The sequence below is a fragment of the Calliopsis andreniformis genome, chromosome 5, assembly GCF_051401765.1.
Source record: "Calliopsis andreniformis isolate RMS-2024a chromosome 5, iyCalAndr_principal, whole genome shotgun sequence".
In the NCBI taxonomy this organism is placed as follows: domain Eukaryota; kingdom Metazoa; phylum Arthropoda; class Insecta; order Hymenoptera; family Andrenidae; genus Calliopsis; species Calliopsis andreniformis.
This window is the reverse complement of record NC_135066.1, coordinates 4,816,241-4,842,141: the sequence shown is the minus strand read 5'-3', so window position 1 is coordinate 4,842,141 and position 25,901 is coordinate 4,816,241. Positions and strand designations below refer to the sequence as shown.

At 34.1% G+C, this 25,901-nt stretch overlaps 5 protein-coding genes across 10 annotated transcripts; 3 read left to right on the top strand and 2 right to left on the bottom strand.

Annotated features, from left to right (window-relative positions):
- Window positions 1-2,140: 2,140 nt before the first annotated feature.
- Window positions 2,141-3,712, bottom strand: LOC143179837 (NEDD8-conjugating enzyme UBE2F). 2 transcript variants are annotated; one of them, XM_076379226.1, is made up of 5 exons: window positions 3,547-3,712; window positions 3,127-3,250; window positions 2,852-3,013; window positions 2,620-2,781; window positions 2,146-2,552 (listed from the first exon to the last, which is right to left on the bottom strand). In XM_076379226.1, exons 2-5 carry the CDS (start codon window positions 3,232-3,234, stop codon window positions 2,436-2,438), a joined length of 549 nt encoding a protein of 182 aa, XP_076235341.1. In that variant the 5' UTR covers window positions 3,235-3,250; window positions 3,547-3,712; the 3' UTR covers window positions 2,146-2,435. The 2 variants fall into 2 exon arrangements, with proteins under 2 accessions (XP_076235343.1, XP_076235341.1); XM_076379228.1 differs by lacking the exon at window positions 3,547-3,712 and having other exon boundaries at window positions 2,141-2,552; window positions 3,076-3,186.
- Window positions 3,713-3,776: 64 nt separating this feature from the next.
- On the top strand, window positions 3,777-6,847 carry Vps25 (vacuolar protein sorting 25). 3 transcript variants are annotated; one of them, XM_076379229.1, is made up of 5 exons: window positions 3,777-3,827; window positions 5,659-5,789; window positions 6,030-6,175; window positions 6,255-6,473; window positions 6,565-6,845. In XM_076379229.1, exons 2-5 carry the CDS (start codon window positions 5,740-5,742, stop codon window positions 6,675-6,677), a joined length of 528 nt encoding a protein of 175 aa, XP_076235344.1. In that variant the 5' UTR covers window positions 3,777-3,827; window positions 5,659-5,739; the 3' UTR covers window positions 6,678-6,845. The 3 variants fall into 3 exon arrangements, with proteins under 3 accessions (XP_076235344.1, XP_076235345.1, XP_076235346.1); XM_076379230.1 differs by having other exon boundaries at window positions 3,790-3,917; XM_076379231.1 differs by having other exon boundaries at window positions 3,804-3,827; window positions 5,706-5,789; window positions 6,565-6,847.
- On the top strand, window positions 3,792-5,709 carry LOC143179836 (uncharacterized). Its single transcript, XM_076379225.1, has one exon. It carries the CDS (start codon window positions 4,022-4,024, stop codon window positions 5,291-5,293), a length of 1,272 nt encoding a protein of 423 aa, XP_076235340.1. The 5' UTR covers window positions 3,792-4,021; the 3' UTR covers window positions 5,294-5,709.
- Window positions 6,848-7,110: 263 nt separating the features above from the next.
- On the bottom strand, window positions 7,111-15,535 carry Cks30a (Cyclin-dependent kinase subunit 30A). Of its 3 annotated transcripts, XM_076379222.1 has the most exons (11): window positions 15,361-15,535; window positions 14,777-14,901; window positions 9,434-9,709; window positions 8,856-9,039; window positions 8,736-8,778; window positions 8,623-8,662; window positions 8,363-8,549; window positions 8,057-8,290; window positions 7,794-7,985; window positions 7,590-7,724; window positions 7,111-7,523 (listed from the first exon to the last, which is right to left on the bottom strand). In XM_076379222.1, the coding sequence occupies exons 1-11, from the start codon at window positions 15,414-15,416 to the stop codon at window positions 7,376-7,378; spliced, it is 1,620 nt and encodes a 539-aa protein (XP_076235337.1). In that variant the 5' UTR covers window positions 15,417-15,535; the 3' UTR covers window positions 7,111-7,375. The 3 variants fall into 3 exon arrangements, with proteins under 3 accessions (XP_076235337.1, XP_076235338.1, XP_076235339.1); XM_076379223.1 differs by lacking the exons at window positions 14,777-14,901; window positions 15,361-15,535 and adding an exon at window positions 12,219-12,355 and having other exon boundaries at window positions 7,120-7,523; XM_076379224.1 differs by lacking the exons at window positions 7,111-7,523; window positions 7,590-7,724; window positions 7,794-7,985; ... (4 more) ...; window positions 8,856-9,039; window positions 9,434-9,709 and adding an exon at window positions 14,328-14,674.
- On the top strand, window positions 13,722-25,158 carry Cactin (cactin, spliceosome C complex subunit). The gene is given in 25 exon segments (XM_076378870.1): window positions 13,722-13,740; window positions 15,733-16,140; window positions 16,201-17,051; window positions 17,137-17,313; window positions 17,395-17,605; window positions 17,692-18,190; window positions 18,277-18,464; window positions 18,537-18,661; window positions 18,739-18,752; window positions 18,799-18,861; window positions 18,909-18,932; window positions 18,974-18,997; window positions 19,048-19,203; window positions 19,338-19,491; window positions 19,596-19,681; window positions 19,738-19,768; window positions 19,854-19,868; window positions 19,928-20,038; window positions 20,292-20,835; window positions 21,263-21,746; window positions 22,417-22,533; window positions 23,483-23,572; window positions 23,648-23,908; window positions 24,209-24,422; window positions 24,578-25,158. Coding segments are annotated over 24 exon segments (4,845 nt in total). The 5' UTR covers window positions 13,722-13,740; window positions 15,733-15,892; the 3' UTR covers window positions 24,736-25,158.
- Window positions 25,159-25,901: the final 743 nt, after the last annotated feature.

Genomic DNA, 25,901 nt, shown 5'->3' with positions numbered 1-25,901 from the left:
GCATCCGCCGAGGGATTCACCGCTTCTAGTATATAAGTCGCAATCGCTTAGAATATTCTTAAGACCCTATTTGTAAGTTTCCATTGTAAACTCATTGTAACACAGCCAAGTTGTCATTTCTTACCTCTTTTTGCTCGGTTACTTCCTCCTCACCTTCTGTGAGGAGGTCATCTGCTTCTCTTATTAGAAGCAAACGTCCAACTGTGGAATCGGCGGTCGATGGAGCTTGTTCTTCTTCCCTTGGGGGTTTGTACTAGCGAGAGACGATGTGGACACCGAATGGTGTGTGGTATGACACACTTGCAGGTGGAAACCCCACAGTTCAATCAGGTAACTGATTGGGCTGTGAGGTGCCAGTCGCCTTCTCCTAGTACCCGCCTTCAAGGTGGAAGGACTCGCACCACCAATTGTCTATTTCATGGTTGCCTTACGCGGTAGATTCTAAATATTCTCAATCTCCACTCAATGATTACTTGGCACTTCTCTACTTTAATACCAAGGCAATGGCGTGTATGGAACTTGGCTTCCATCCATGTCTTTGCCTTTCTAGTTTAAAATCACTGTACAATTGTCGAGTTGTCATTTCTTAACTTCTTTTCTTGAAATTTGTTCCTCATCTTTGATGAGGAAGTCACCTCTGCTTCTCTTGGTAGAAGCATGTGACCAACCGTGGAATCGTCGGTCGGTGGAGTGTGTTCTCCTCTTGGGGGTCTGTACTAGGAGCGACGCGACGGACACAGTAGGGTGTGTGGAAAGACACACTCGACTGTGGAAACTACACGTTTCCGCCTTTTGCACATTCTCTTTACCAGCCTGTCGGAATTAGGTCTACTTCGGTAGCTCCTATGTGGCAGCAGGGAGCAATGGACAATTGACTGAATCATGTAGTGCCGTGCGCCTCTCCGACCTACCGGCCTTCAAGGTGGTAGATCTCACACCATCGCCCGTCTATTTCACGGTTGCATTAGCTGTAGAGTCTTATTTAATCAAACCCTTCGTAATGATAACTCGACAGTTTCCTACTTTAAGATACACGCCGAAGGTATGCATGGAACTTAGCTTCCATTCATGTCTTTGACTTGTTAGTTTAAGATTTTTGTAAAGGGAGATCGATGGAGCTTTGACTCCATCTATCTTCCTGTGGGTCTCCCACACAGCAACCTCCTCGTGGTGAGACCTGGGGCGGCTCTGCCCGTGCTAATGGCTGTGCATGTTGTATTAGATGTAAAGGTAGTTAGGTATTCTTCATTCTTTACCTGAAGATCAATTATCGAACGAAGATATCGCATTCGCCTAAGAATTTTATTAGCATTTCTAATGCTTCATCTTACAGGGCTTAAGGTAACCATTGAATGAAGATATCAAAACAAGGATTTAGTCAAACATTTCCTTTTATTTGATGCGTTGTGTCTCGATTCGTGATTTGAATCATTCTGTCAATCCTTTCGTATTTCTGTGTTCTACGTTTTCTACTATTCCTTCTTCATACGGAATTTGTCATTCTCTTCGAAACATATGGATCGTTTTATAAAAATCTCTCCAAAGCTCATTGCTGAACGTAATGATCATTCCTGTTCCGCTTTTTCAGTTTTAATATTTCTTGGGACTTTGATTGACATAATGCATCCAATTGCATTGTTCTTAGTTTGTCAAGTTTCCTCTTTACTATTACGATTTAACCAGATGACTGGGCTGTGAGCCCGCAACGGTCTTCAAAGTGGATAGACTCTTACCATCTGTCGGTTATTTCAGTGTTCCGATACGCACTAGATTCCAAATTGTTCCAAAGTTTTCCTAGACTTTCCACCACAATTTTACTCGTAATGTTTAATTGTGTTATATTTTTAATAAAAATACTTATTAAAAGGCAAATACTGTCTGGTTTAAATATATATTTTGTAAGTACAATTGCTGTACAGAAATATTTGCATATGTTTGTCAAAAATGATTTAATAAAATACATGGTATCGATTCAGAATTTTTAAACGTTTGTATGTAATATGTTTGTAGAAGCTGTATATTAAAATTATCATTGTGCAGTACCCCTAATGTATATGCACAATTAAAGGTTTCATATAGGAATAATCTATTTCGTTATTAAATATGGAATTTATTTACAAATTATCTTCCATTATTACAATGCTCTATAAAGAAATATTACTTAATTTTATTTTAATTACACATAAATGTCATTGTAACTGTAATGAAGTACTGAAACAATTAAAAGCTGCATACAATTAGTAGAACTGAAGGCAACAAATATGATCTTTCTAAAATGAGAAGACTAGTAGCAAAACATTAAATAAAAGTTGCTTAATATCACCTCAGAGAAAATATCGAAAAAGCTTCTGAATGAAGATTTTTGAAATTTTGTCACAATCAAGAAATTCCATAAATGTACAATTACATTGTCATAACATATTGTCTAACTCAAATTATCTCATTGCATACTGCATAACATAATCTTTAACCTTCTTTCTAAATGATTCTTTATTTTTTATAAATAAATCAGCTGCATCTCTATTTAAAGGGTCATCAAAATTTAAAAGATCCTGTAAAGAACACCATAAATTGTAACTGATATAACACATATTATAACACTAAATTAAAAAAACTCACAGTAAAAAGGGAATTCAAACCCCATACAACATCTTTAAGCTTACGAGTTGGTGCCCACCCCATTCCATCTATACTATTTTGCCTAAGCAATGAAAGACAAACATCACCTTCTTCACTTATGTTAGGATGCCACAATTTTGTTAAACAATTGACTTTTGGTGGCTGGAAATTAACTCTGTTATTGCTTCTCCAATTAAAAATTTCTGTATAATATTAAATATTAAATATTTACAGCCATATTATAATCTTCAGGTATATAAATCTGGAAGTAAAATCGACCTCCAATCCAATACCCTTCATCAGGAACAATTAAAAGTGTAAATTCATGAAGACGATGTGGATCATTAAATGTAACTTGACAGGTATTGGGCAAAGTATGCTCCATTTCTTGTACCTATGTAAATAAACAACATTACAAAATTTTAAAAAAAAACCCTATACAGTGTTGTTAATTACCATTGTTCTGAAATTTTCAAAACAATCTCATTTGTGTCTATATTACTGTACCTCTTTAATTAACAATTTATCACGGACAGAAATACGTTTGTTATAGTCTCTGCTTTTGGAGTTAGCTATGTCAGCATCTTTTTTTAGTTTCCCTCTTAAGGTGATCATAACTTTTTCGGCAAATCTAAAAGCAAATAACAGCATTAAAAATTATCGAGAATCACGAAAAATTCGATTCTGTACGATGTAAAGAAATATAATGAACACTTAAAAAGAATCGTAATATTATTTGTATTCAATGACGTTTATACTTTAATTAAAATCAAGGTGACAATTGAAGTTACATTATTTTGTACTTAAAGAACTTGAAAGTTTTTATCTATATAAATCTCCAAAAGTGTATTATCAATTATCATTTATGACGTTCACTATTCAATAACACAAGTTTAAGGTTAGAATTGTCGTAAACACTCAACTTACAAGGAACTATATTTTACAAACAAATAGCTATTGTAGGATTGCGTTATATATCAATGTATATGCTTTAGTTTTTAGTCAATTAATATACATTTTGTTTGTTTCTTATTGCAAGCTTTTCGGTTATCAAACATTACAAAAGGAAAACGGTAAATGTTTAAGTGCACCGAAAATCTATTTTTCTTATTGTAGATGGCAGCACTAGTTAAAAGCCGAAGCAATGTTTATTACGTGAAATTAAGCTAGTAACTCTTATCAAGAACATTGTTGCAGTAAAATTAAAAGTAATATACAAACTATGAATGGAACTTGTTTTCTAAATATGTGTAGTGTGTAATAGTGTAAAAATCTGTTCATTTAAACACGCACAGAATGTAATGTATAGAGAAAAGTTTTTCTAACATCTAACAATTTTATACACTTTTGATAAATTTATACCTTATACCCGTAAATTTGTATACACCTTTACAACATTTAAATGGATCTTAAATATAACTACTTTTTTTATGCCAACGCGTGCCACATTTGTAAATGTTTTGGTCAAGGGGTTTGTTTAAAACGATGTGGAAATTGTATGATGATAGCATACTGTTCAAAAGTACATCAAAAAGAACATTGGTCACAACACAAAGATTTATGCAATGCAATCTGTAATGTATTGAAAGACAACAAAATGTCAAGTTTCTTGAATGATACAGTAAATCTATGTGCAGAAGAATGGAGCCAAATGAAAATGAACTTTATGTTATTGGTAGCATTGAAGATCTCTAGAAAATTGGAATATTATGAAGAGCAAATGTTTAAGTTTCTTAGGTCGTGCACAGTTTGTCATAATATGAATTCAAAAGTACTTGTGGACTGTCCTGCTTGCCCAAATATTAGTTTTTGTACAAAACATAAAAATGATGAGAAACATAATAAACTCTGTTTTCTGTTAAAATCTTGTTTCATATTAGATTTGGCTGCTATAAAGTATGAAAGAAAAACACCTGAATTTCAAATACCAAATTGTATAAATTATGTAAATTTACCAACAAATATCAAAGACTTTATAGACTGCTATATAAAAAGTGAACCAATTTTACACTTATCCAGGGAAGAAGAAATAATGATTAACACAGAACATCTTACACGACCTTTAACTTTTCTTTATGCAATACAAAAATTAAGATATTTGTCAAGAGATGAGAATATTGTTATTCATATTATTGCAGCTAACATGGTAGAAATCAATGGTATAGAACTTTGGGAAATTTTATTGCATTGGCTACCAAACATAACAGTAGCAACTATCGTGTTAATAGGACCTGAGTTATTGTCAGGTTCTATATCACTGCAGCTTTGTGAAAATTGCAGATCTAGCAATAAACAATTTTTAATTCAGATGCATGGTACAGTCTATCATAATTATGTGCATAGCAATTTGCATATTAAGCCAAATTTTATTATTGGGTATAATGCAGGCATTCATGAATATGAAGACTCTAAGAATGATACTTGGTTACAATCATTGCATTTAATAAATAAACAAAATTGTCCACTTATTTTGACATCCTATACTCAATCAGAAGCAGAGAAAGAAAAAATGAAAATCAATAGAATTTTAAATAGCAATGTAAAATGTATATGTTCTGAAGAAAATCCATATTCAAGTTGGAGACCTTACAGGGATTTTGAGACTGAGGGAATATACTATCAAAATCAGTGCATAATCATTTATAAAAACTTAATGCATAATAAATGCTGTTAATTAAAGTTTTATACAATATTATAAGAAATAGAAGTATAAGAATCATTGTGATTAAAGTTATTATTTTAAGTTTTTTAGTCGATTTACTACTCTACTCTAAACTTCATACAAATTTATTAAGTACCAATTAATTTTTACTGTTTTTAAAATAAAATTAAGACAGAAAGGAACAATGTTATACACATTTTTCCATGTTTTCCCATTTTCCCATTTATAACTAGTGTTTTATTATATTAACATTTCTATTACATCGCGTAAATAATTATGAAATGTTAACAGTGATTATATACCTAGTAATTAAAGTGTAAATAGTTGAATTCGGTGGTATATTAAAAAGTCCTAATTATAAATAAATTTTCTTGTAGCTTCGACAAAACAACCGTAAATATCGCAAAGTTGTAATCATTTACAGTGATTCATTAAAAATCTCGGATACATCGATAACAATGGCAGAAATCGAGTGGCCGTGGCAGTATAGTTTTCCCCCTTTCTTTACGTAAGTGTCATAAGGTTATATTAATTATCTATTTTTCCTTATTTTTCAAGAAGCAATTTTACTGATTAATATTGAATCATCTTACAACAAGTTTATAATAAAATGTATAATAAATAAAATTTGAGGTTAAACGTAATCACTCGTAGACGAAGGGACGCTACATTTAATTACTCCAATTATTAATTTGATATAATTTTGTAGAAGTGATTGGATCACGCTATTGTTTATTATTGTTTTTAGTCTCCAGCCTCATACTGACACTAGAGCTAAACAAATAGCAGCATGGAAAAGTTTATTATTAGAATATTATCGCGTCACAAAACAAGCAATTGTAGATGTACGAGAAGTGCATTCAAGCCCTTTATTTAATAACACTGCAATCAATCGTATCCTTTGTAAACAATAAGTGAAATTACGAATATTGCTAACTTTAATAATAAAATCATTCCTTAACACATATGATAGGAAAGTTGCCATCCGATGTTGTTTTGTTAATATTGGAAGAATTAGCAAAATCAGGAAATGCAAGTCCATTAGATAAAAGTAAACAGAGATGGTTAATTTATTGGCACACTTTGGAGGAATGGGGCGAAATTATTTATAACTGGGTCCAAGAAAAAGGACTCATTGGATCTGTATGTACTCTTTTTGAATTAACACAAGGAGAAGATACAGTAGATCAAGGTGTGTAATGTAGAATACTAATGTAGATTTAACAGAATTCTATATACCTAAATAATTTTACTCTTTTAAATAATTGTTATCATATTTTTAGAGTTTCATGGGCTTGATACAGAAGTACTAATTAGAGCACTTAAAACATTAGAAGTAAATAAAAAAGCAGAGTTGATTTTGTTTGATGACAACCAAGGAGTAAAATTTTTTTGAAAGGGTAATTGTACAAAAAGTGTTTTGAGATCATTATTATGTAAATACAAAGTTTAGTTACTGTCAAACGTATGCTTATATGCACTACAAATATTTTATGCATTGTCAAAGAATTGAGTGAGAATTATAAATAAACTCATAGGTTGAAGTATGTGTAAAATTTAATCACAATATGAGTTAAAAAAGTACATTAATAAGTATGATTACATATGATTATTTCGTAAAATTTATATTTATATAATAAATATTATATATGTACAGAAATGATATATGTTGAAAGAGTACTGAATATAAGTTTTTATACTTGCTGCATTTAATAAATACATGGAATGTCTCAGTAACATGTATTATGTAACGTTTTCATTTTAAGTATAAGATCAATTGCAATAAAGCATTATTATTAAGTAAAACAGTAACAATGTATCTAAAATATTTTTGAGAATCCAAGTCTATGAAAATTAGATCTTTAAAGTACATTAGTGCTCCATAGTTTCTCTTTAAATCTCTGGGTAAGTATCTTATTGATGTAGCGATAATATAAATACGTATAGATTAATGTACAAAGCAAGATTTGTACTTAACATGAGTATACAGTGAAATGAATTTTTACCTAAGAAGTATACAAAAAAATATAAACACATCAAAATTGTGTTTATGTGATATATGGCAAAATTTTAATAAAGGAGAAGATGAACACATTATGCATCAATTTTCCCTACTCTAGCTAGCTCAATTGTTTCCTCTTGCAAAGTTGCAGTTGCTTCAAGTTCTTTTTTACTCATATGTTCGACAACGTAAGCTCCAAGTGCGTCGCATACAACATTTATAGTTGTCCGGAAACGATCCCTAAATATAAATGAAACAATTACTAAAAAATTGATAAAAAAAAATTGGTAAATGTAGCGAACTTACAACAACCAATCTACTGCAATGATGAGCGTTACATCTTCAGCAGGAAGCCCTACAGTATCTAAAACCATAACCATTGTAACAAGGCCAGCTTGTGGAATACCAGCAGCCCCTATACTTGCTGCAGTAGCTGTTATACTATAAAAATATTACAATTATAATATCTTTAATAGTACTTTTAATCAATTGCTTAATTTATTGACTCACCTAACACCAATAACGTTACCAAGACTTAATGGGACTCTTCTAACTTGAGCTATGAAAATTGCAGCAACTGCTTCATACAATGCAGTTCCATCCATATTTATAGTAGCACCAATTGGCACAACAAACCTTGTAACTCTGGGATCTAAACCCATTTTATCTAAGCATTGTATTGTTACTGGTAGAGTAGCTGTGCTGCGTTTACAAAAGTAGATTTTTCATTTACTCGAAATATTTTTTAATATTTTACTTATACAATTACTTACCTCGACGAAGTACCGAATGCTGTAGCTACTACTTGGCCCATTTTTGCAAGTAATTTAAATGGTAATTCCCTTGTGCAAATAAAGAATATAACAGAGAGTGATCCAAAACCATGAATGAATAAACCTAATAATACTGTGAGAAAATATAGGCCCAGTTGTCCAACAATAGCACCAAGATCTTCAATCTCCAGGATTTTTGAAGCAACCAGAAATAGCACACCAATGGGAGAGGTCCTATAATTGAGGAAAAGGATTAAAGTAAAATTTACATAAGTAATAATAGACCAAACTGTATTTTATACCTACCATATAACCCATTTGGTGATGAGCATTGATGCTTCAGACAAAGTATCAAAGAAATTCAACAGTGGTTTTCCAGCTTCTTCCATTTTACTGAGAGCTATTCCAAAAACAATTCCAAAGACAACTAAACCTAAGGTATTCATGCCATCCCCATACTGATGAGATATTTCCCAATTTTGTATGTCGTTTGCTAAAGCAAAAAAAGATATTAAATTATGTGGTCACTAAATAATAAACACAACTTATTTAAATCTAATTTTTACCTTGTGTTGCATTTTTGGGTTCTATTAAGATTGTACGGTACTGAAATAAAATAACAAGTTAAACTGGGATGGAATCATAGAAATATAGACTACAAAATTATATTTATACATACTTGAGCAATGCAAGCTTGTACAAGATTTGGAGGAAACACATTTCTGAAAGTTTAAGAACAGAAATTTAATAAAAAAATAAAGGCAATTTATTTGCATAAATGATGTGTTTAATATTATACCTGACTAAGTCTAATAAAGTATCTACAGTTGTCACATTTCTAGGTGTCTTTACATTTTCTTTTACAGATACCTCATGAGTGTGGAATTCACCAGGTCTTATAAGTAAGACCAATATTATACCAAGAACCACAGCAGACAGAGTTGTAGCTGCATAATAATAAATCGACCTTATACCAATTTTTCCTATAAGAAAAAGATACATTATTGTTTCACCCTGTTTAGTAATAAAAAGTCTTTATTAAATATTTTAAAAGATCATCAAAATAGAAAGTCTACATTTTTGCATATTTAAACAGGAAATAACAATCTCGATTAGCAGACGGTCGTATCAAAAGACAGAACGTAACCGGGTATTATTAATCATCAAGACACTGACGAGTATAAGTCGGTAGTTTAACAAGATAGAGGTTGTGTACTTGTTATCTAAATAATGCAAGGAATTAAATTATTCTAGAAAATACTGGAATTCTATGGTTCAATATTGCGTAAACAAGTTCGCACGCCTACACAATCTTCTTCGTCTCAGGTGATCAGGTTGTTATGATGACTAAAGAGCTGTATAATGTATAGGAATTACCAGACAAATTAAGATCCAAGCCACCAATCGCGCTAACAATGCTAGCTACGATTAGAGGTAGAATCAGTGCCTTCAACATTCGAAGAAATATGTCTCCTGGAAACTGAATATACATGATCTCGCGTTTCGTCCATGGATCGTCCCTGGAGTACCTCAAGATGAGGCCGAGGACAGTACCGGCAACAACACCAATCACTGTCAGCATTGTTAGCATGTTTTCTGACATAAAGTTTTTAAATCGTTTAGGTGGCGCCATGACGTCGTTTCCTTTTGATCCTAAAATGTAGAATTTACGGTTACATAAAAACTGTCTGAAGCAACATTGCGATTTGCAGAAATTCATTGCGTAACATTTCCTCTCGATATGATAACGAAAGGTTCCCTCAGGGAAGATTGTGAAGTAGCAAACCACACGTAGAGACTGACGAATTGTAATTTCTTTATCATCTTTTTTTGAGTGTCGGCCAGCCAAAACACGCGTTATTCATATGATCACAAATTCATATGATCGATATTAAAATATTTACACATGCTGGATCGCGATAAGACGAACTTGTTCAAGTGAAATCACAGATTAAGCGAAGATCAAGGAAACTTTCGTAGTTTTGATAATTGTGGAGTTTCTCGAGCAATTAATTCAGATAAATACGTTGATTGTTCTATAATCAGCATTTCCAAACTAGTAGCGGTCAAGAGTACTTGACCGCCAGATTACGATTCAATTTTTTAATTTACGTAATCAACGAAATTTAATTTTTGAACAATTTGCTTATATCAAAATTGATTAAGCGTTAATTACAGATTAGAAGTCTTACACACTCTATATGGATATATCTTATTTTTGCTACATTATTTATTATTTTTTAATTACATTATTTTTGCTGTATTATTAAAAATTGCTCTTTTTTGGAATTAACGTTATACAATATTAATGTTATAAATATATAGTAATTATAGTATGTAATCGAAAATTAGCAGATTCAATTTAATATTCAGTAAAATACTTCCTCGTTGAAATGCGATTGTAAAATACATATTTACATCCATGTGATTACAAAAGTGACAAGGAAAAAAACTACATGGTGCAAGACTATTGTAATTGGTCTCGCATACCAATTAACCATAGTATAATGGATAATAGAATTCAACATACATAATATATAACATGACGAAATATTTGTACGTGTTAATTGTTAATTCGAGCATCGCCTGGAATGATCGTCATGCATACGTTCATTGTTGTACCCAATTAACGCAAAAAAAAAAAGAGCAGATGGTGTTAAATTTAGCCCTGTTTCCTAATTTAAAGCACATCCGGTATAAGATGTATAATGGACCGGTATTGTGAGAATAAAATTTGTTGGCTATTCTATTATAGCCTAGGCTCTAGTATAGGCTAGCCTATTAATATTAGTTTGACATAAAGGATATAAAAAACATGCATGATGTATTTATTCAATTGACAAGAAACGATGATCAATGAATTATTCTAAAGGAAAAAATCGCGATTTTTATTTCTGCGCTTTGCATGTACGTATATATGCGTGTGTATCTCGTAGAAACTGGAATTAACCGGTTCAAACTGTCCTGGAAATCTGTCTGTGTATCCCAGAGTCCCATCCTTCAATGAAATCGTATATTACAAAAAAATCTACTATTGTCCTGGAGTTTCAACGCACCCATTTATTCTTACTCATACGCGCGAAGGGGTGTACAAATAAAACAGGAACCCCAAATAAGATCAAAATTGACCTTCCGTTAACGATGATTGTCTCGATAGATCAACCGGAGGATGTGGTACGATGACAAAGAAAGTCAGCCAAGTCACACGTGCCGCTTGTATTTAAATCGCTGGGGGCGAAAATACGATGAATATTCAAAGAAATTTGAATTATTTGTTAAATCGACAAAATTGCAAGTGATAATAGATACTAATTGCATGTATATATGATAATTATAAGCATCGAAATTTTGTTACACGAAGTAAAAATTAAGCTTGAAGAAAATATTATCTTGAAAGGTATTTTAACATAAATTGCATAACACGCCTTTTAACTGTGTCAATAAAAGCATAACAAACTCTCGCTTTTTTAGTTGCGCAGTTTTCCTTGGGGCAAGCTACGCACCAATTGTACGGCAAAAAACAGTCAATAAATGAGAAAGCAATGGTGCACGTTTAGTGATCTCGACTCTTGCACGATTAGTAGTCGCGATACTCAGTTAATAGTCGTGTGTTATCAGTTTCTGGAACAGACGTTCACAGAGTGGCCAATAATTTAAATAATATTCTACAGTATATCACTCTTCATTTCTCCTTTCAGTGTTCAACCCATTGAACTATGTATTCCCCAGATTCTATCTCCCTCTACAGCAGTTACAAGGCCAGGACCCGCAACAGTCACCACAGAACAGTTCAAATTTCTCCAGCGCACGTGTTCGGTTCACACTCAGCAGACGCGACTGAAGTTGTTGTATGCAGTTCATTAAACTGTCTCATCTCACCACCAACAGACGCACAATAAGTAAACACCTAATTAAATTGCTTCCAGAAACAGTTATCGAGAGGGCAAAAATCAGAACGCGTCAACAAACGATTTTACCCTTCGAATTCTTTTGTTTCTTTATTGCTTAATTAAATTTTTATCGAGAATATAATACCAAAGTGAGTATCTACCAGAGCGAAAAACATTCCCCCAACTATATCAACAGTCATACATTTGAACAGTTTCATTTGAATATTTCCTGATTGGTAAACATATGAATTAAAAAACAAAAAAGAACTCACCCTTCTGTATGGATATTTCTACGATTAAGTGTGGGTGGAGACAAATTTCACATGCAACTGTGGGATTCCTGTGAGATCAGGTCGTTTCGTGTTCTTTTCGAAATTGGGATGCTGAGCACGTTCTGATTCAACGTAAGGCGCGAAATGTTGTTCTCGCGAGCACGATCGTCGTACTGTCTCTGCGCTTCGTTCTCGTGGAGTGCCGGGTTGCTCCATGAGAACAGAAGCCCTTCGTCGCGTGGATGCAACACGTGTGCCCACCAGACTACCAGATCAACATATCTCTTTCCCTCTCCATCACCCTTTCGCCAATGCCATTTTTTCTGTCTGTGTCTCTCTTTACCCGGCCGCTCCTTTTGCCTTCTTTCACTGAACTCTCGATCACCATCTCCCTCCCCACGTGCCTTTTTTTCTGCTTTACCTTTGCACATAGAATTTATGGGGGGCCCCCCACTAGGGACTCTCTAGCAATAGCGTGTTTATTCTAAACCTAATATAACAGGCTTGGGCAAATTTATTTTGAAATGAAAACAAAAACCTTTCATTTATACGTGAGATACTCTAACGCTAAACTGATCAGCTCCATAAAACAAAAAGTAGTGGAACTTGACGAAAGATAATGTATTTTAAATTTCAGCTTATTGTAAATCTTAATGTAAAATTCAAAATAGTTTATAATCATTAATAACTAACGAGTTGATACGATTTTAAAACACAAGAAAAGAAAGCAATAAACTATTTCAAATACAGTGTTAACAAATGTGTAATCACATTTTATAAATATTTTGTTCGACTAATGTCCAAGCATGTAACAGACACGTGAGTTTTGTATAGGAATATCACACATGTGAATTTCGTTTACGAAATCGCATGAGTCCGATCGAGGCGTTCGAAACTTGTCGGAATTTATTATGCCATATTTGGCAGCGTTGGCGTAGTCGTATATTTTGAATCACAATCATTGCGACATGACGGTTGACATCACGAGAAAACTGTTGATAAGAGTACCACAGCCTCACTGGCAAATATTACTTCGATATCTTGAACCACTTTAAATGAGTGTCTCGTTCTTCAATTGAATATTTTAATTTCCTTTTACGCGCGAAAGATAATTTCGAAATATATTTGGAAATAAACGATTATTATCTACTTTTTTCAATTTTAACGGATTTTGTTGATTACTTGTTTCCTTGTTACAAGGTGTCCACAACGAAATTATGTAATAAAAGAGAAACGAACTATTATACGCAATACGTGTGTACGTCAGTCCATAAACGATGATTTAATTAATGAACAGTTTACAAAAATTGGTGTGAGAATTACTTGACCGCTAGGGACAATGTTTGTATAATTGGATTGAGGTCAGTCACGTGATTGTTTTAATTATTCTGTCCCATACTCGTCAGACACAATTCGCGCATATACGGATGAATTTGTTTCGCCCTTTTTGTCGCGAGAGGATAAAGAGGATGAAGATAATGACCAACTATTTTAATTACAAACATTTATTTGAGAATTCACAGTACGTATTTTCTGTATCAAAAAGAACACATCAAAGTCAGTTAATACTAAGCATACGAAATTGTTGGGGGGGAATACTGATAAAATAATATCGCGAAAAATACATTAGAGAGCAGAGTCTGAATGAAGTTATACATAAAGCAAACGTAATGCATAATATAACTCTGATTAATATAAAAATCTTATGGCAAGGTATACAATAAACATAAAATTTAATGCTTAATTCATAGTTAATTAAATTTTAAATGCGTATGTATACTGTCAATGAACTTAAAGACATATTTCTTAACATATCTTACTTATTAAACATAAGGAATGATTACTCTAAGAATAATATTAAAGTATATCTTAATAATAAAGTTCAGCACATCTGTGCAAGGCACTGTAATCACAAAGTGATGAGGATTTTCCTTATTCATTAAATTCCAAACAGAATGGCTATGTCTGCTTCAGAACTTCGATTTTCTGTAAAAAACTAGAATATTTCTATGTTCTTTGAACATTCATTTCTTTGACTATGTTCATGTTCCCTATAGAGAACGAAATACCAAGTTGTCATGGTAATTCCAAAATTAAGATCTATGTAAATAGCAGTTAAGAACTAAGGCATTTTATAGACATATATACAGAATACTTTTGCTCCTATGAATGACTCATTGACATTATATATGGAAGAAGGCCACAATGATGTTATAATTTTTAAAATATTTCTTGCACCTCTTTTGTCTCGACAGATTTTGAAATAAAAAGTTATATGGCAACTATTCCTAATATTATATAGTCAATTGTCAAGTTGATAATCAAGATTATCTATGAATATTAACAATGATCTGAAGCATTATTTACAAATTGGTACAATAAATCGTATTAAGCTACTTGATCATCTGATGGCGGTCTGGTGGTTATTTTTCGCTTAAAGAGCAAAATATGAGGTTCTGAAACACACAAACAGTTCTTCATGTTTTTCATTTTAACTTTGGTGTTTTTTTCATAAAGAGTACAAATTATGGGATGTGAAAGAATCTGAAATAGCATACCTGGTTTATGTATCATATAGTGTACCCATCCCTGACTTTGCTGAACACCAATAGCTCTCCATTCTTTTTCAGAAAGCAGGGTATTAGGCACTGATTTTACCATCTCTTTTGGCAACACCACATGCCTAGAAAAAAAATACGCATAGTTTTGTTAATAATCAAATATTCATTGAAAGCATCTTATTTCTTACTAAAATAATCCTAATTCAAGACATGTTTCAAAATTTAAATTAAATTTGTATTTTCTAATAATCCTTTATTCTCCATAGTTAAGATGCAGCGCTGATAAAGCTAATAAAAGAGAACAATGACGCTCATTTAAATGTATGTTACGTACTGACATCGTACGTCTGTCCCAAAAATTGAACAAAGAAATTACGCCTAAATCAAATAAAATATTGCGCAATGTATTTCTCACTAGTCAAAGATTCTTTTTTGCACTGATTCATGAAATACGAACACTAGTTCAATACTTTAGGAAGAATTATACACATATCGTGACAACACAATTGACCAAAATGGCACAATTGATCAAAATCTAAATCCTAAATGGGTCATTATATGTGGCCGTTATTTCCACCAACCTGTATTCGTATTTGTCGTCGTAGTATTTATCCGAGTAGTAGATTTTATGCGACATTGTAGTCCACTAAACACAACTATTCACTAACTTCAAAAACCAGATGTACGATCGCTGAACGCGACAAAGATCGCCCGAGAATTTTCGAAAACCTTCCTCCAACGTATGCTCTCTCCAGTTTGAAACTTTAACGGATGTAGCCTTCAGGGGAATGGAGGGAAAGTACTTTCTAGTTGTTGACGGTCAATGAAAAATAATTCTAATGAAAAATAAGACAATTAAAAGACCAATTTTTATAGAACTATAATTTTTTTTAGAATTACGTTAAAATTTTGAATGTCTGATGTACCGTATTTTTTTTTTAAATTCACAACAGTAATTTGTACGTAGTAAACCGGAATCAGCTGTGAGAATTCCACAATGGCGGATGTTATTTCGTCGTAAATGATCGTAGTTGTGAGGTTAAGTGTCACACTTTTAAGGTTAACACGGAGTATTTTGCATGAGGAAATATAACGTACAAATCAATCAAGAAAATGGATAAATATTCTCATAGAAGAGATTACAGTAGATCCAGAAAGGAAGAGAAAGCTCGACATAGACACAAAGATAGGATTTCGCGCAGGGATAGCGATAGCGATTATGAAAGTCGTTCAAGAAGTTCGAAATCGAGACATAAACATTCTAAAAGTTCTAGTGAAAAGCATAAAAAGTCTAGGCACAGGGATTCTTCTGAATCGCGGGAGTCTCGTAAAAAATCTTCGAAACGCAAAAACAAAAAGAGGTAAGTGTAAAGGAATAATATGAGTAAGTATTCGCTATACAATCGTTTATTTTATTTTAGGTCCTCGTCAAATTCGTCATCTTCATCATCGTCTTCAAATTCGAGTGAATCCACTAGTACGTCATCCAATTCTTCGTCGGATTTTACTAAATTGTTAGAAAAATTACAAAAACAACGACAAAAACAAATTGAAGAGAGAAAACGTCAGAAAGAATTGATGAAAGCTACAGAAACACCAGAAGAGAAAAGATTACGCCGTTTGAAGAAGAAAGAAGCTAAAGAACGCAAGCGTAAAGAAAGAATGGGTTGGGACAATGACTATTTACATTATACAAATACAGACAATCCATTTGGTGATGGAAATTTGTTGTCCACATTTGTGTGGTCTAAGAAACTTGAGAAGGAAGGTTTGCTTGGTGTTAGTAGAGAAGAATTAGAGATTAGAAACAGACATAAACAAGAAGAAAATAAAAGGGAGTTAGAGAAAGTTAAGAAAAGGAGGCAGGAAAGAGAGTTAGAAAGGCAACAAAGGGAAGAAGAAATGACAATGTTACAAAGAGGAAAAGAAGCAGCACAGTTAGAACAGTGGGCAAGACAAGAAGATCAATTTCATTTGGAACAGGCAAGACTGAGATCTCGTATTAGAATACAGGATGGTCGTGCAAAGCCAATTGATCTCCTTGCAAAATATATTAGTGCAGAAGAAGAAGTTGATGCTGTGGAGATGCATGAACCATATACTTATTTGCGTGGACTGCATGTAAAAGATCTAGAAGATCTCATTGAAGATATCAAAGTTTACAAAGAATTGGAACGTGGTAAAAATTTAGATTATTGGAATGATATTACAGTAATTGTGGAGGATGAGTTGCATAAGTTGAGAAAGTTAGAAAGATCAGAATATGAAGTTGGTAAGTAATTACTAAAAGAGTAAAAACAATTTTGTTTTTAGGATACTTTGATAAAATACTAATATATAAATATACCCTGTTTTAGCTGTGGGAAGAAGAGAAGGTATACATGAATCAGTAGCTAAAGATGTTACTGCTATTTTCAAAGGAAAAACTGCAGCACAATTGGAAGCCTTGCAGTTACAAATTGAAGCAAAGATTACAGGGAAACCCGAAGGTGTTGATATAGGATATTGGGAAAGTCTTCTATCTCAATTAAAAGGTAAGCTAAAAAAGTTATCCATGTATATTGAAATTGCGTCATTTAACAAATATATTTGTACTAGCTATTTATTCTCCTCAGCGCATATGGCGAGAGCACGGTTGAGAGATCGACATCAAGAAAATTTACGTAAGAAATTGGAAGTTCTAATCGCGGAACAAGGTGTAGCAAGAACGGAAACAGAAGCAGAAACATCGCAAGCGCAAGGAGAAGCTACTAGCGAACAGTCAGAAAAACAAGAAGAATCGTCTGTCAATACAATTGTAGAAAAGAGCGAAGAAAGTCAATCAGAGTACGTATTTTATTCAACATATGTTTATATTTACAAATATCGTGAAATACTGTGTATATTTATATAATTGTTTTATGTTTTTATAGCGATGATCAAGAAGGTACCAGTGCAGCTGATGACCTCTTGTCAGAGTCCTTCTGTGAATATGAATCTGGGGGTTATTCTCCAAAGTATATACCTTATTCACAGCTTGAACCAGGAACTATAGTCACTCTAGAAGAGGACGATAATCAGCGGTTGGAGTATGCTAGGAATCAAGTCCTTAGTACGGGACGAAAGATTCAGAATGTAATGACCGCTGAGGAGCAAGCAATGCATAGAGAAGCACGTAAAAATATGGGCTCCGATGAAGCACAGTTTAGCGTCGAATCGTCTTTGGAAGCGCAAATCTATTTGTGGTCTGATAAGTATAGACCTAGAAAACCAAGGTACTTTAATCGGGTACATACTGGTTTCGAATGGAATAAATACAATCAGACGCATTATGACATGGATAATCCACCGCCGAAGATTGTTCAGGGCTATAAATTTAACATATTCTATCCAGATCTCATAGATAAGAACACAACTCCAGAGTACTTCTTGGTAAGATACATTCCTTGATCAAATGTATGTTATCCTTAACAATAATTTAAGAATACACTCTTAACAAATGTTTTATTACTTTTCAGACACCCTGTGCCGATAATAAAGACTTTGCTATCTTAAGATTTCACGCTGGGCCACCTTACGAAGACATCGCATTTAAAATTGTTAACAGGGAATGGGAGTATTCGTACAAACGAGGATTTAGATGTCAATTCCATAACAATATCTTTCAGTTGTGGTTTCATTTCAAACGATATCGTTATCGACGATAGTGTTCTAATATTTTACATTTCTGTAAATACATTTATAAATGTAAAAAATACTACGTATTTAATTTTTATAGTGATTGTTCTATCTGGACAAAGAAAATTTTGATGAAATATATAAATAAAACTGCGCAATTATGTGCGCAAACCCACAACAAAAATTTTCTTTTCGTGAAACACCTACATATTTTGAAATATGATTGCAATAGTTATACAAACAGAAAATACTGTTGACGTTTCACTTTACCGTCTGCATAATTTAGTAATGAATTCGATAAGTTGAAATGAAGCATGTATAAAATGCAACATTTGAGATAGAGTTAATTTATTCGATATTAGCGGGAGAATGTAAAAATCGATGGAAGAAAAAACAAGTACCTTATGAATGATATTGAATATATCGTATGATGACATTTTTAAGAAATGATTGATTTTAACTACAATTAAAGTCGAATCTATTGTCAAAAATTTCTGTTGTTGTTAATTCGTGACAGGGTCGCTCCATTCAAAATAGTCTAACGTCTTAGCATGCCTCCAAGTGATGACGAAAATATACTCAAATGAGTTGACGATATGGTTGTTTAATAGTACTCGCTGGATCGATTTTCGTGGCCACCTGTATTCTTCACACAGTCGACCACAATGAGAAAGGTAAAAGCTATATGTAACCAATGGCAAGGTAAACTGAGCCTCAGTTCACCGGCTGTTTCGCTGACAAAGGGCTACGCGTTTAAAATCATATTTGTACCTTAAAACTCGCGCATAGTTTCAATCGAAATTTAACGATTAACAAGGACAGGAATACTTGTCCTATAAAAAGCTTATCTTAAAACAGTAAAAATAGTGACGTATTTTTTCCTGTTAAAAGACATAAATAGATTTCATTTGTGCTTTGTATCGTGTTTGAAACAGGAACTGATATAAGTGGTGCATTCGTTTTGTTTGAAATATTCATAATTTCACACGTGTGGTGTTACGTCTTCAACAATTTTATTATACAAACTACTTTGGAACTTTTATACATGGTCGAGCGTAACTAATAAATTTTGAATTCAAATTGCGTTTGTATCTTAATCGCGAGAATCGTGAGACGGTTTAAATAATATAATGAACCTTCCAAAGGAAATTGAATTCAGTGAACTGTCAGCGAGAACGATTCGGAAGTTACAAGGGAAATCGGCTTATTTATCGCGATAACCAAAAAAGGTTACGGAACCGATTCGTACTTACAACAGATCGAATCGATTATGAAATTTAAGTGTGTCTAATTGCAGTTAGAGTGTTGATGCTTTAATCACTTCGGAAGAGGGTACATTCGATTTATGTAGAGGTCTAAATCATGAAATATTGAAATATCGAATTCTTTTCGACACGTAAAATCGTGTTTATGACAGTGACGCAAAGGAACTGTAGAATAATCATTTCGAATCGCTTCTTGCGTGGAACTCTTCAAATTCGAGGTGATCAGTCGCGATCACAGTGTCTACAGTGGAAATCATGAAATGGAAAAAAGGACCAACAGAATTCCTCTCTGAAAAAACATTTTTGGTGATTAAGGATGATCTGGATATGTTGGAAAGTAAGTAAATATTAACGACGTTTATCTTGATCTGATTTGGTTGATGTAATTAATAAATAAATTTAAATAAAAAAAAAGAATTCCCTAATTTATATGAAAGTTCTTTTTTACAAATAATTTTACTCCGAGTGTACAGAAGTAGGAGCAAGTACCGTACTATATAAAAATAAATAGTTCCTGAAAAATAATTCCTCAAATTCCAATTCTATTTTGCTAACATCTCTGTCGATCTACGAAAACTCAAAGTACATAGTTAAAACTAACACAGAAAAAGGAAAACAACGAGGAAAATCGAAGACGCCGGATATCGGCACCTGGCCACCAAAAATGAAACGTGGGGTGTCTGTCTACGAGGACCTGGAGCGACCGAAGACCGCGAACCTCGAGAAACCGAGCGTCCTGGACCCCAACTTGGTCGATAAGCTTGATATGTCCTTGCTGAGCAAGGAGCTTTTCAGCGATTCTATGACGAGGTTTCGTCTCTCGAAAGCAATCAGTGGGGGAACGTTGTCGTTCCCATCGTCGTCAAGGTGCCGACAAGACGTCACCGTGGCCGAACGACGCCAACAGCAGCAGAGTCCTAGAACGTCGAACGGTGGGGCAACGTGGTGCAACGGTTCCACTTTGACACGACACAAGCGACGAAGCTTCGAACAGATCCTGGACGCGAAACTTGGCCACGTCGAAATCGCCACGGAATCGCCGAGGATGCAGAAACACGCGAAGATCATTGGACAGGACTCTCTGTCCACGAGGAAGAATATCGATGGTAGAAAACTGGATGATAATAATAATAGGTTTGTGATTATTCTATATAGTTGCATGGGATGTTGGCTGGAGTTTGACAATTAATCTGTGAATATTTATAAAGCTGAAATGTATTCAAATATGCAAGGAATATGCAGACAATATACAGGATATGCGAAAAATATGCTAAAATTAATTTGTGAGCAAAAATAATCATTTTACATTAGGTATACGATGTAATTAGCTGCTGAAATATCCTGTGGCGCATTCGAAAATTTCACAACTTCTGGTAGAGAAAGATTTAGATTTTTTGTACCTACCAGGATATTTTGAATTTTAAACATTTTTTTCTCCGAAAGTACCAAGCTTATTTTTCACGTTTCCAGAAATTAAAAAAAAATTAGTATCTTCATAAATATTCACAATCTATACATAATCCCACAAAGTAGTTAAAATAATATTAAACATTAATAATAGTTCTGCGGTTAGAAATGGAGCAACAGGCAACAAAGTACCCTCTCTCTCCACCTTGAAAAAGAAAAACTCAAGACCGACGATACAAAGCGAGCTGGAGGTATTCACAGCCTCCTCGACGAAGAGTGCTCCCGAACCTTGCAAAAGCTGCGGCAAACCCGACCAACCCGAACGATTTCATAGCCACCCAAAGAGCACCCAGAAACCAAAGGACAGTCCCACAAATACGAAGTCGAAGAGTACGGTACCGAAGTCCATCCAGAAACCGGTTGCCTTGAATTTTCGTAGCGATAAGAGCAAAAACAAGGTCGAGGAAGTTGTTCAAGAGACAAAATCTAAATCAGACAATCCTCAGGAGCGATTAAGTCCATCGTGTAGGCCATCCTCGGCGCAGATTAAGAAAGGGCCAAGGACAATCACTTGTTACATATGTGGGCGTGAATTTGGCACTGCCAGCTTTCCTATTCACGAGCCTAGGTGTATGCAAGTAAGTAGGTATTCTAGGAACTATCTATTCATTGTAATATTATTCTGCCTGGTCGCTTTGGATGACATTGCATGACATTTAGATACTGGCTCTTGAAAATAAGGGAAGTAGGAGAATATAATATCGTTTTGATAATTGATGTCCTGTCTCATGTTTGCTAGTGAATGGGATTGCTCATGCAAGATTGATCTACGTTGAACTTGAACTTGCATTATTCACACACTCATGTCGGATGCGGTGTATGAATATTATCGAATGTCTCTGAAAGCACGTAATACGTCAAGGCACATTGTAAAATCGATAGAACTGTACGTACGGCGCAAATTGTTGGATCTGATATCGGAATGACTATAGATACCGTCGATACTTCGTGCTATCTTGTCATAGGCGCACGAGGTGATCCACGTACGGTCATGATTCGCGCGTGAGCTATTGTTTATGCAGAAGTATGTAGGCTAGATACATCCATATATGACCTCAGCTGTCTATCCATGTTCGTAGCACAATTTTAAAAAATGTGCAAACGTGGCATCTCTAGCGCATTAATATTGAAAGATTTACATAAATGATAAGGAATTAGTAAGGTTCACGTATTACTTGGTTTCTGGGTTTATTTCATTGATAATGTACAAAGTTGTAGCATGAATATTGATGACTGTTATCGTCGTAGAAGTGGGAGCGAGAAAATAACTCTTTGCCACCGAGTCAAAGACGTCCGACACCTCAAAGGCCCGAAGTAGCGATCGATCATTCAGAATGGAATGCAGCTGCATGGGAAGAAAGCCAGGTATTTCATTTGAAATTCTTTTCACACGTGCACATTGTACCTACAACACCAGGCAAAGTAATTTTTTCATATACTTGTGTTTAATATTTTACTCGAGCAACTACAACGTTTTCAAAGAACCAAAATCCTCTGAAGTTTCCGTATTTGATGACATCAGGCAATATATTCTGATGAATTGAATGAGTCATCTGCTATGTAAATTCATCAGACCAGTCGACGATCTCTAATAGTCGATGATGTAATACAAACAAGTTACGGATGACTTCGGTTCTATACAGTGTTCAATAAAATTAATTATATGCGAACTCATTCACAAGATTAATAATTACAGATTCAAATGAAATAAAAAAGTCAAAACTATTATTTTTAGAATTTAACTTTATGTAAATTTAAGAGACAGAAAACGTAAAGGGACAATAAAAAGTTTGACAAAGAATAAAAAACAAATGTCACTGTAAAATATCGCTCCAAATCACGAAAGTTAACATTTTTTAATTCACAGTCAACTTACTTTAGATTAATTACCTACTTCTCATAAAAGTAAATAACGTTCCTGGTTTTTAGAAGTAATTAACCTTTTAGTAATAAGTAGTTTCAAAAAAAGAGAATCAATTCTAACATTATGATGTAGGGTCGCGAGCTTTTTATGCGTAATGGTAACGTGACATGTCCAAGCTCGCCCTTATACGCCTTATATGCATACATTGGAATTATAAGTACGAATAACAAGTAGTCGTTTATGAGGTCTCTGGTTCCACGTGGAGGACGCGTCACGCACTATAATCCCCCAGCCCTATCGTGTTCAAGGTGCTGTTCCACATTTCTTGCACGGGCTTTACTTCCTGAGACTAACGGCATGTTTGATCTAAAAACTAAGAGCCGCATTGCGACTCATTAAGAACTCTTTTCTTTCCAAGAGTTTATCCCTTGATTCGTTACGTAATTTCAGGCACAATTAGTTCCGTGCTCGAGATGCGGAAGAACGTTTCTCCCAGAACGTTTACAAATTCATCAGAAGAGCTGCAAAGCTTCACCAAAGGTGAAATCACTTCATCAATGTATATAATTGAACGTTGTTTTTTATATTAATAAGAAGGAATTTTTGAACCGATAGAATTCCGATTCGGAGAAGTCAGAGAATCCTATTCCCGAAAAATCAGTCAGCACATCAAAAGTGGGACCACCCACGGTCGTATGTCAAAGTTGTGGCAGGAACTTTGGCACGAAGAGCATCAAGATACACGAACCTCAGTGCATCAAGCGATCTCAAATCGAGAATGATAGACAGGCAGTTCAACAACGAAGGAAAGAGTCGAACTTTCAGCAAAAGCTTGAAATATCAAGCCTGCAAGAAGCTCCGATTAACCCGACGGGGGTGAGTCGTATTGGAAAGCATGCTTATATTATCCAGTTTGCATGATTTATAAACTTCGATGTACTTTTGCCGAATGTTCACATTGTACGAATAAATTCTCTTCAATATTCGTATGTTTGAATTTTTCGATGTTCATTGTGCGATCATTTATATCAGATGCCATTGTAAACGTGATAGAAATTTTTTGTAGAATAAGAATCGATGTTCATTGTTACGTGCAATAAATATGTGTCTTTTATATTCAAGTGTTATTTGTGGGGGTAATTGGCGAAATAGAAATTCGAAGGTAATTGGTTTTAGGATACCTTGAAGAAGACAATTGCGTGCTACATATGTGGCAGAGACTTCGGATCTAGCAGTATAGCTATTCACGAGCCACAGTGCCTGAAAAAGTGGCATGCGGAGAATGAGAAATTGCCACCGAATCAGAGGAGAAAGGAACCGCAGAAACCTGAAATGGTCTACACTCGTAAGTAAATATTCTTTAAAAAAAATGTTGGTTGTGTGGTGGTAGGTCAGTCTAATTATATCGATCAAAGAACTGTACAGTTACGAACTGTAAGTGACATAGTTTTGTGAAACAGCTGTAGTTGTACTCTTATAAAGTGAAATTTAAGCTACCAGTTTATAAATAATTTTTTAATGTTTATAAATGTCTATAAACAGGAGATCCGGAAACAGGAAACATGGTAATTGACACGGTGGCGACGGCCGAGGCCAATTGGAAATCACACTTGAGCCAATTAGTCCCGTGCAAGCATTGCAAAAGGACTTTCAATCCTGATCGCGTTAGCATCCACGAACGAACGTGCAAAGGAAAGCGTTAAATTTACGCTGTTCTTTTGAGCATTGCAGAATCCTAATCTTAGATAACTGCAAAAAATGTATCACATATCTCGAGCGATAAAAGTACTTATAGATTTAAGTACAGAGAATCTCTATTTGTCTTACACAGTGTGAAGGAATAGAATTGTCATATGTTCGTCTTGTACATATAGTGCACATACACTACTCGAAAAAATGATGGCATAGAAAAATGTTGGGCAAAACTTGTCCAACTTTGATTGACGATAACTCCGCGAAAAATTATCATATGATCATGATTTTTTTTGTAGATTAAAGCTTGAAATTTTTACTATAAGATACTATGTCCCGATTTTAGGTTTAATGTACTCCTACTACTGGAACCCCCTAAATCTAAGGGCATGTTTGTTATATTAAAAATTACAAAGTTTGTCGGTATGCATGGACTTGCTGAAATTTTTTTTGCGGATGTCGTTTACAGCAGCATAAAGACTGATCCTTCACCTTCAATATAAAAAAAAGATCAAGTCGCTGCGATTTTTTTTCGCAAAGTTACAGCACTTTGAAGGAGCCCTTGCATTTTTCAGTATATCAAATAGTGCCAACACATGACAAAATTACAGGGGTTCTCTTAAAGTGTTGTAACTTTGCGAAAAAAAATCGCAGCGACTTGATCTTTTTTTTAAATTGAAGGTAAAGGATCGATCTTTATGCTGCTGTAAACGACATTAGCAAAAAAAATTTTAGAAAGTCCGTGCATGCCAACAAACTTTGTAATTTTTAATATGACAAATATGCCCTTAAATTTAGGAAATTCCAGTGTCAGGGGTACATTAAACCTAAAATTGAGACATAGTATCTTAAAGCAAAGGTTCCAAGTTTTAATCTAAAAAAAGATCATGACCCTATGATGATTCTTCGCGGAGTCAGCGTCAGTCAAAGTTGGTCAATTTTTCTATGTCATAATTGTTGTTGAGTAATGTATTTCAAAATACTGTTCCTCTTTTCATTTTCAAAAACTTGCAAAATAATTATAGCAAACTATCGTCATAGTATGTACATAGTATTTATATGTACTGTACATTGCACATTACGAGACAGATTTGACAAGAAAACGCACAATCATTATTCTCAGAGTCTATACATAATGTCTTTTGTACACATCTATTTGCGTACAGTAGATGTGAAA

Bases quoted from the DNA above. Each gene is read 5' to 3' on its own strand.
- LOC143179837 (XM_076379226.1), bottom strand. From the start codon at position 3,234: ATGATCACCTTAAGAGGGAAACTAAAAAAAGATGCTGACATAGCTAAC. The intron at 3,014-3,126 runs GTACAGTAATAT...TTATTTACATAG, and splicing joins ATAAATTGTTAATTAAAGAG to GTACAAGAAATGGAGCATAC. The intron at 2,782-2,851 runs GTAAATATTTAA...GTTAATTTCCAG, and splicing joins CTGAAGATTATAATATGGCT to CCACCAAAAGTCAATTGTTT.
- LOC143179836 (XM_076379225.1), top strand. From the start codon at position 4,022: ATGGATCTTAAATATAACTACTTTTTTTATGCCAACGCGTGCCACATT.
- Vps25 (XM_076379231.1), top strand. From the start codon at position 5,740: ATGGCAGAAATCGAGTGGCCGTGGCAGTATAGTTTTCCCCCTTTCTTT. The intron at 5,790-6,029 runs GTAAGTGTCATA...TATTGTTTTTAG, and splicing joins AGTTTTCCCCCTTTCTTTAC to TCTCCAGCCTCATACTGACA. The intron at 6,474-6,564 runs GTGTGTAATGTA...TCATATTTTTAG, and splicing joins AGAAGATACAGTAGATCAAG to AGTTTCATGGGCTTGATACA.
- Cks30a (XM_076379222.1), bottom strand. From the start codon at position 15,416: ATGTCGCATAAAATCTACTACTCGGATAAATACTACGACGACAAATAC. The intron at 7,725-7,793 runs GTGAGTCAATAA...ATATTTTTATAG, and splicing joins GGTAACGTTATTGGTGTTAG to TATAACAGCTACTGCAGCAA. The intron at 7,524-7,589 runs GTAAGTTCGCTA...ATTTATATTTAG, and splicing joins ATTGCAGTAGATTGGTTGTT to GGATCGTTTCCGGACAACTA.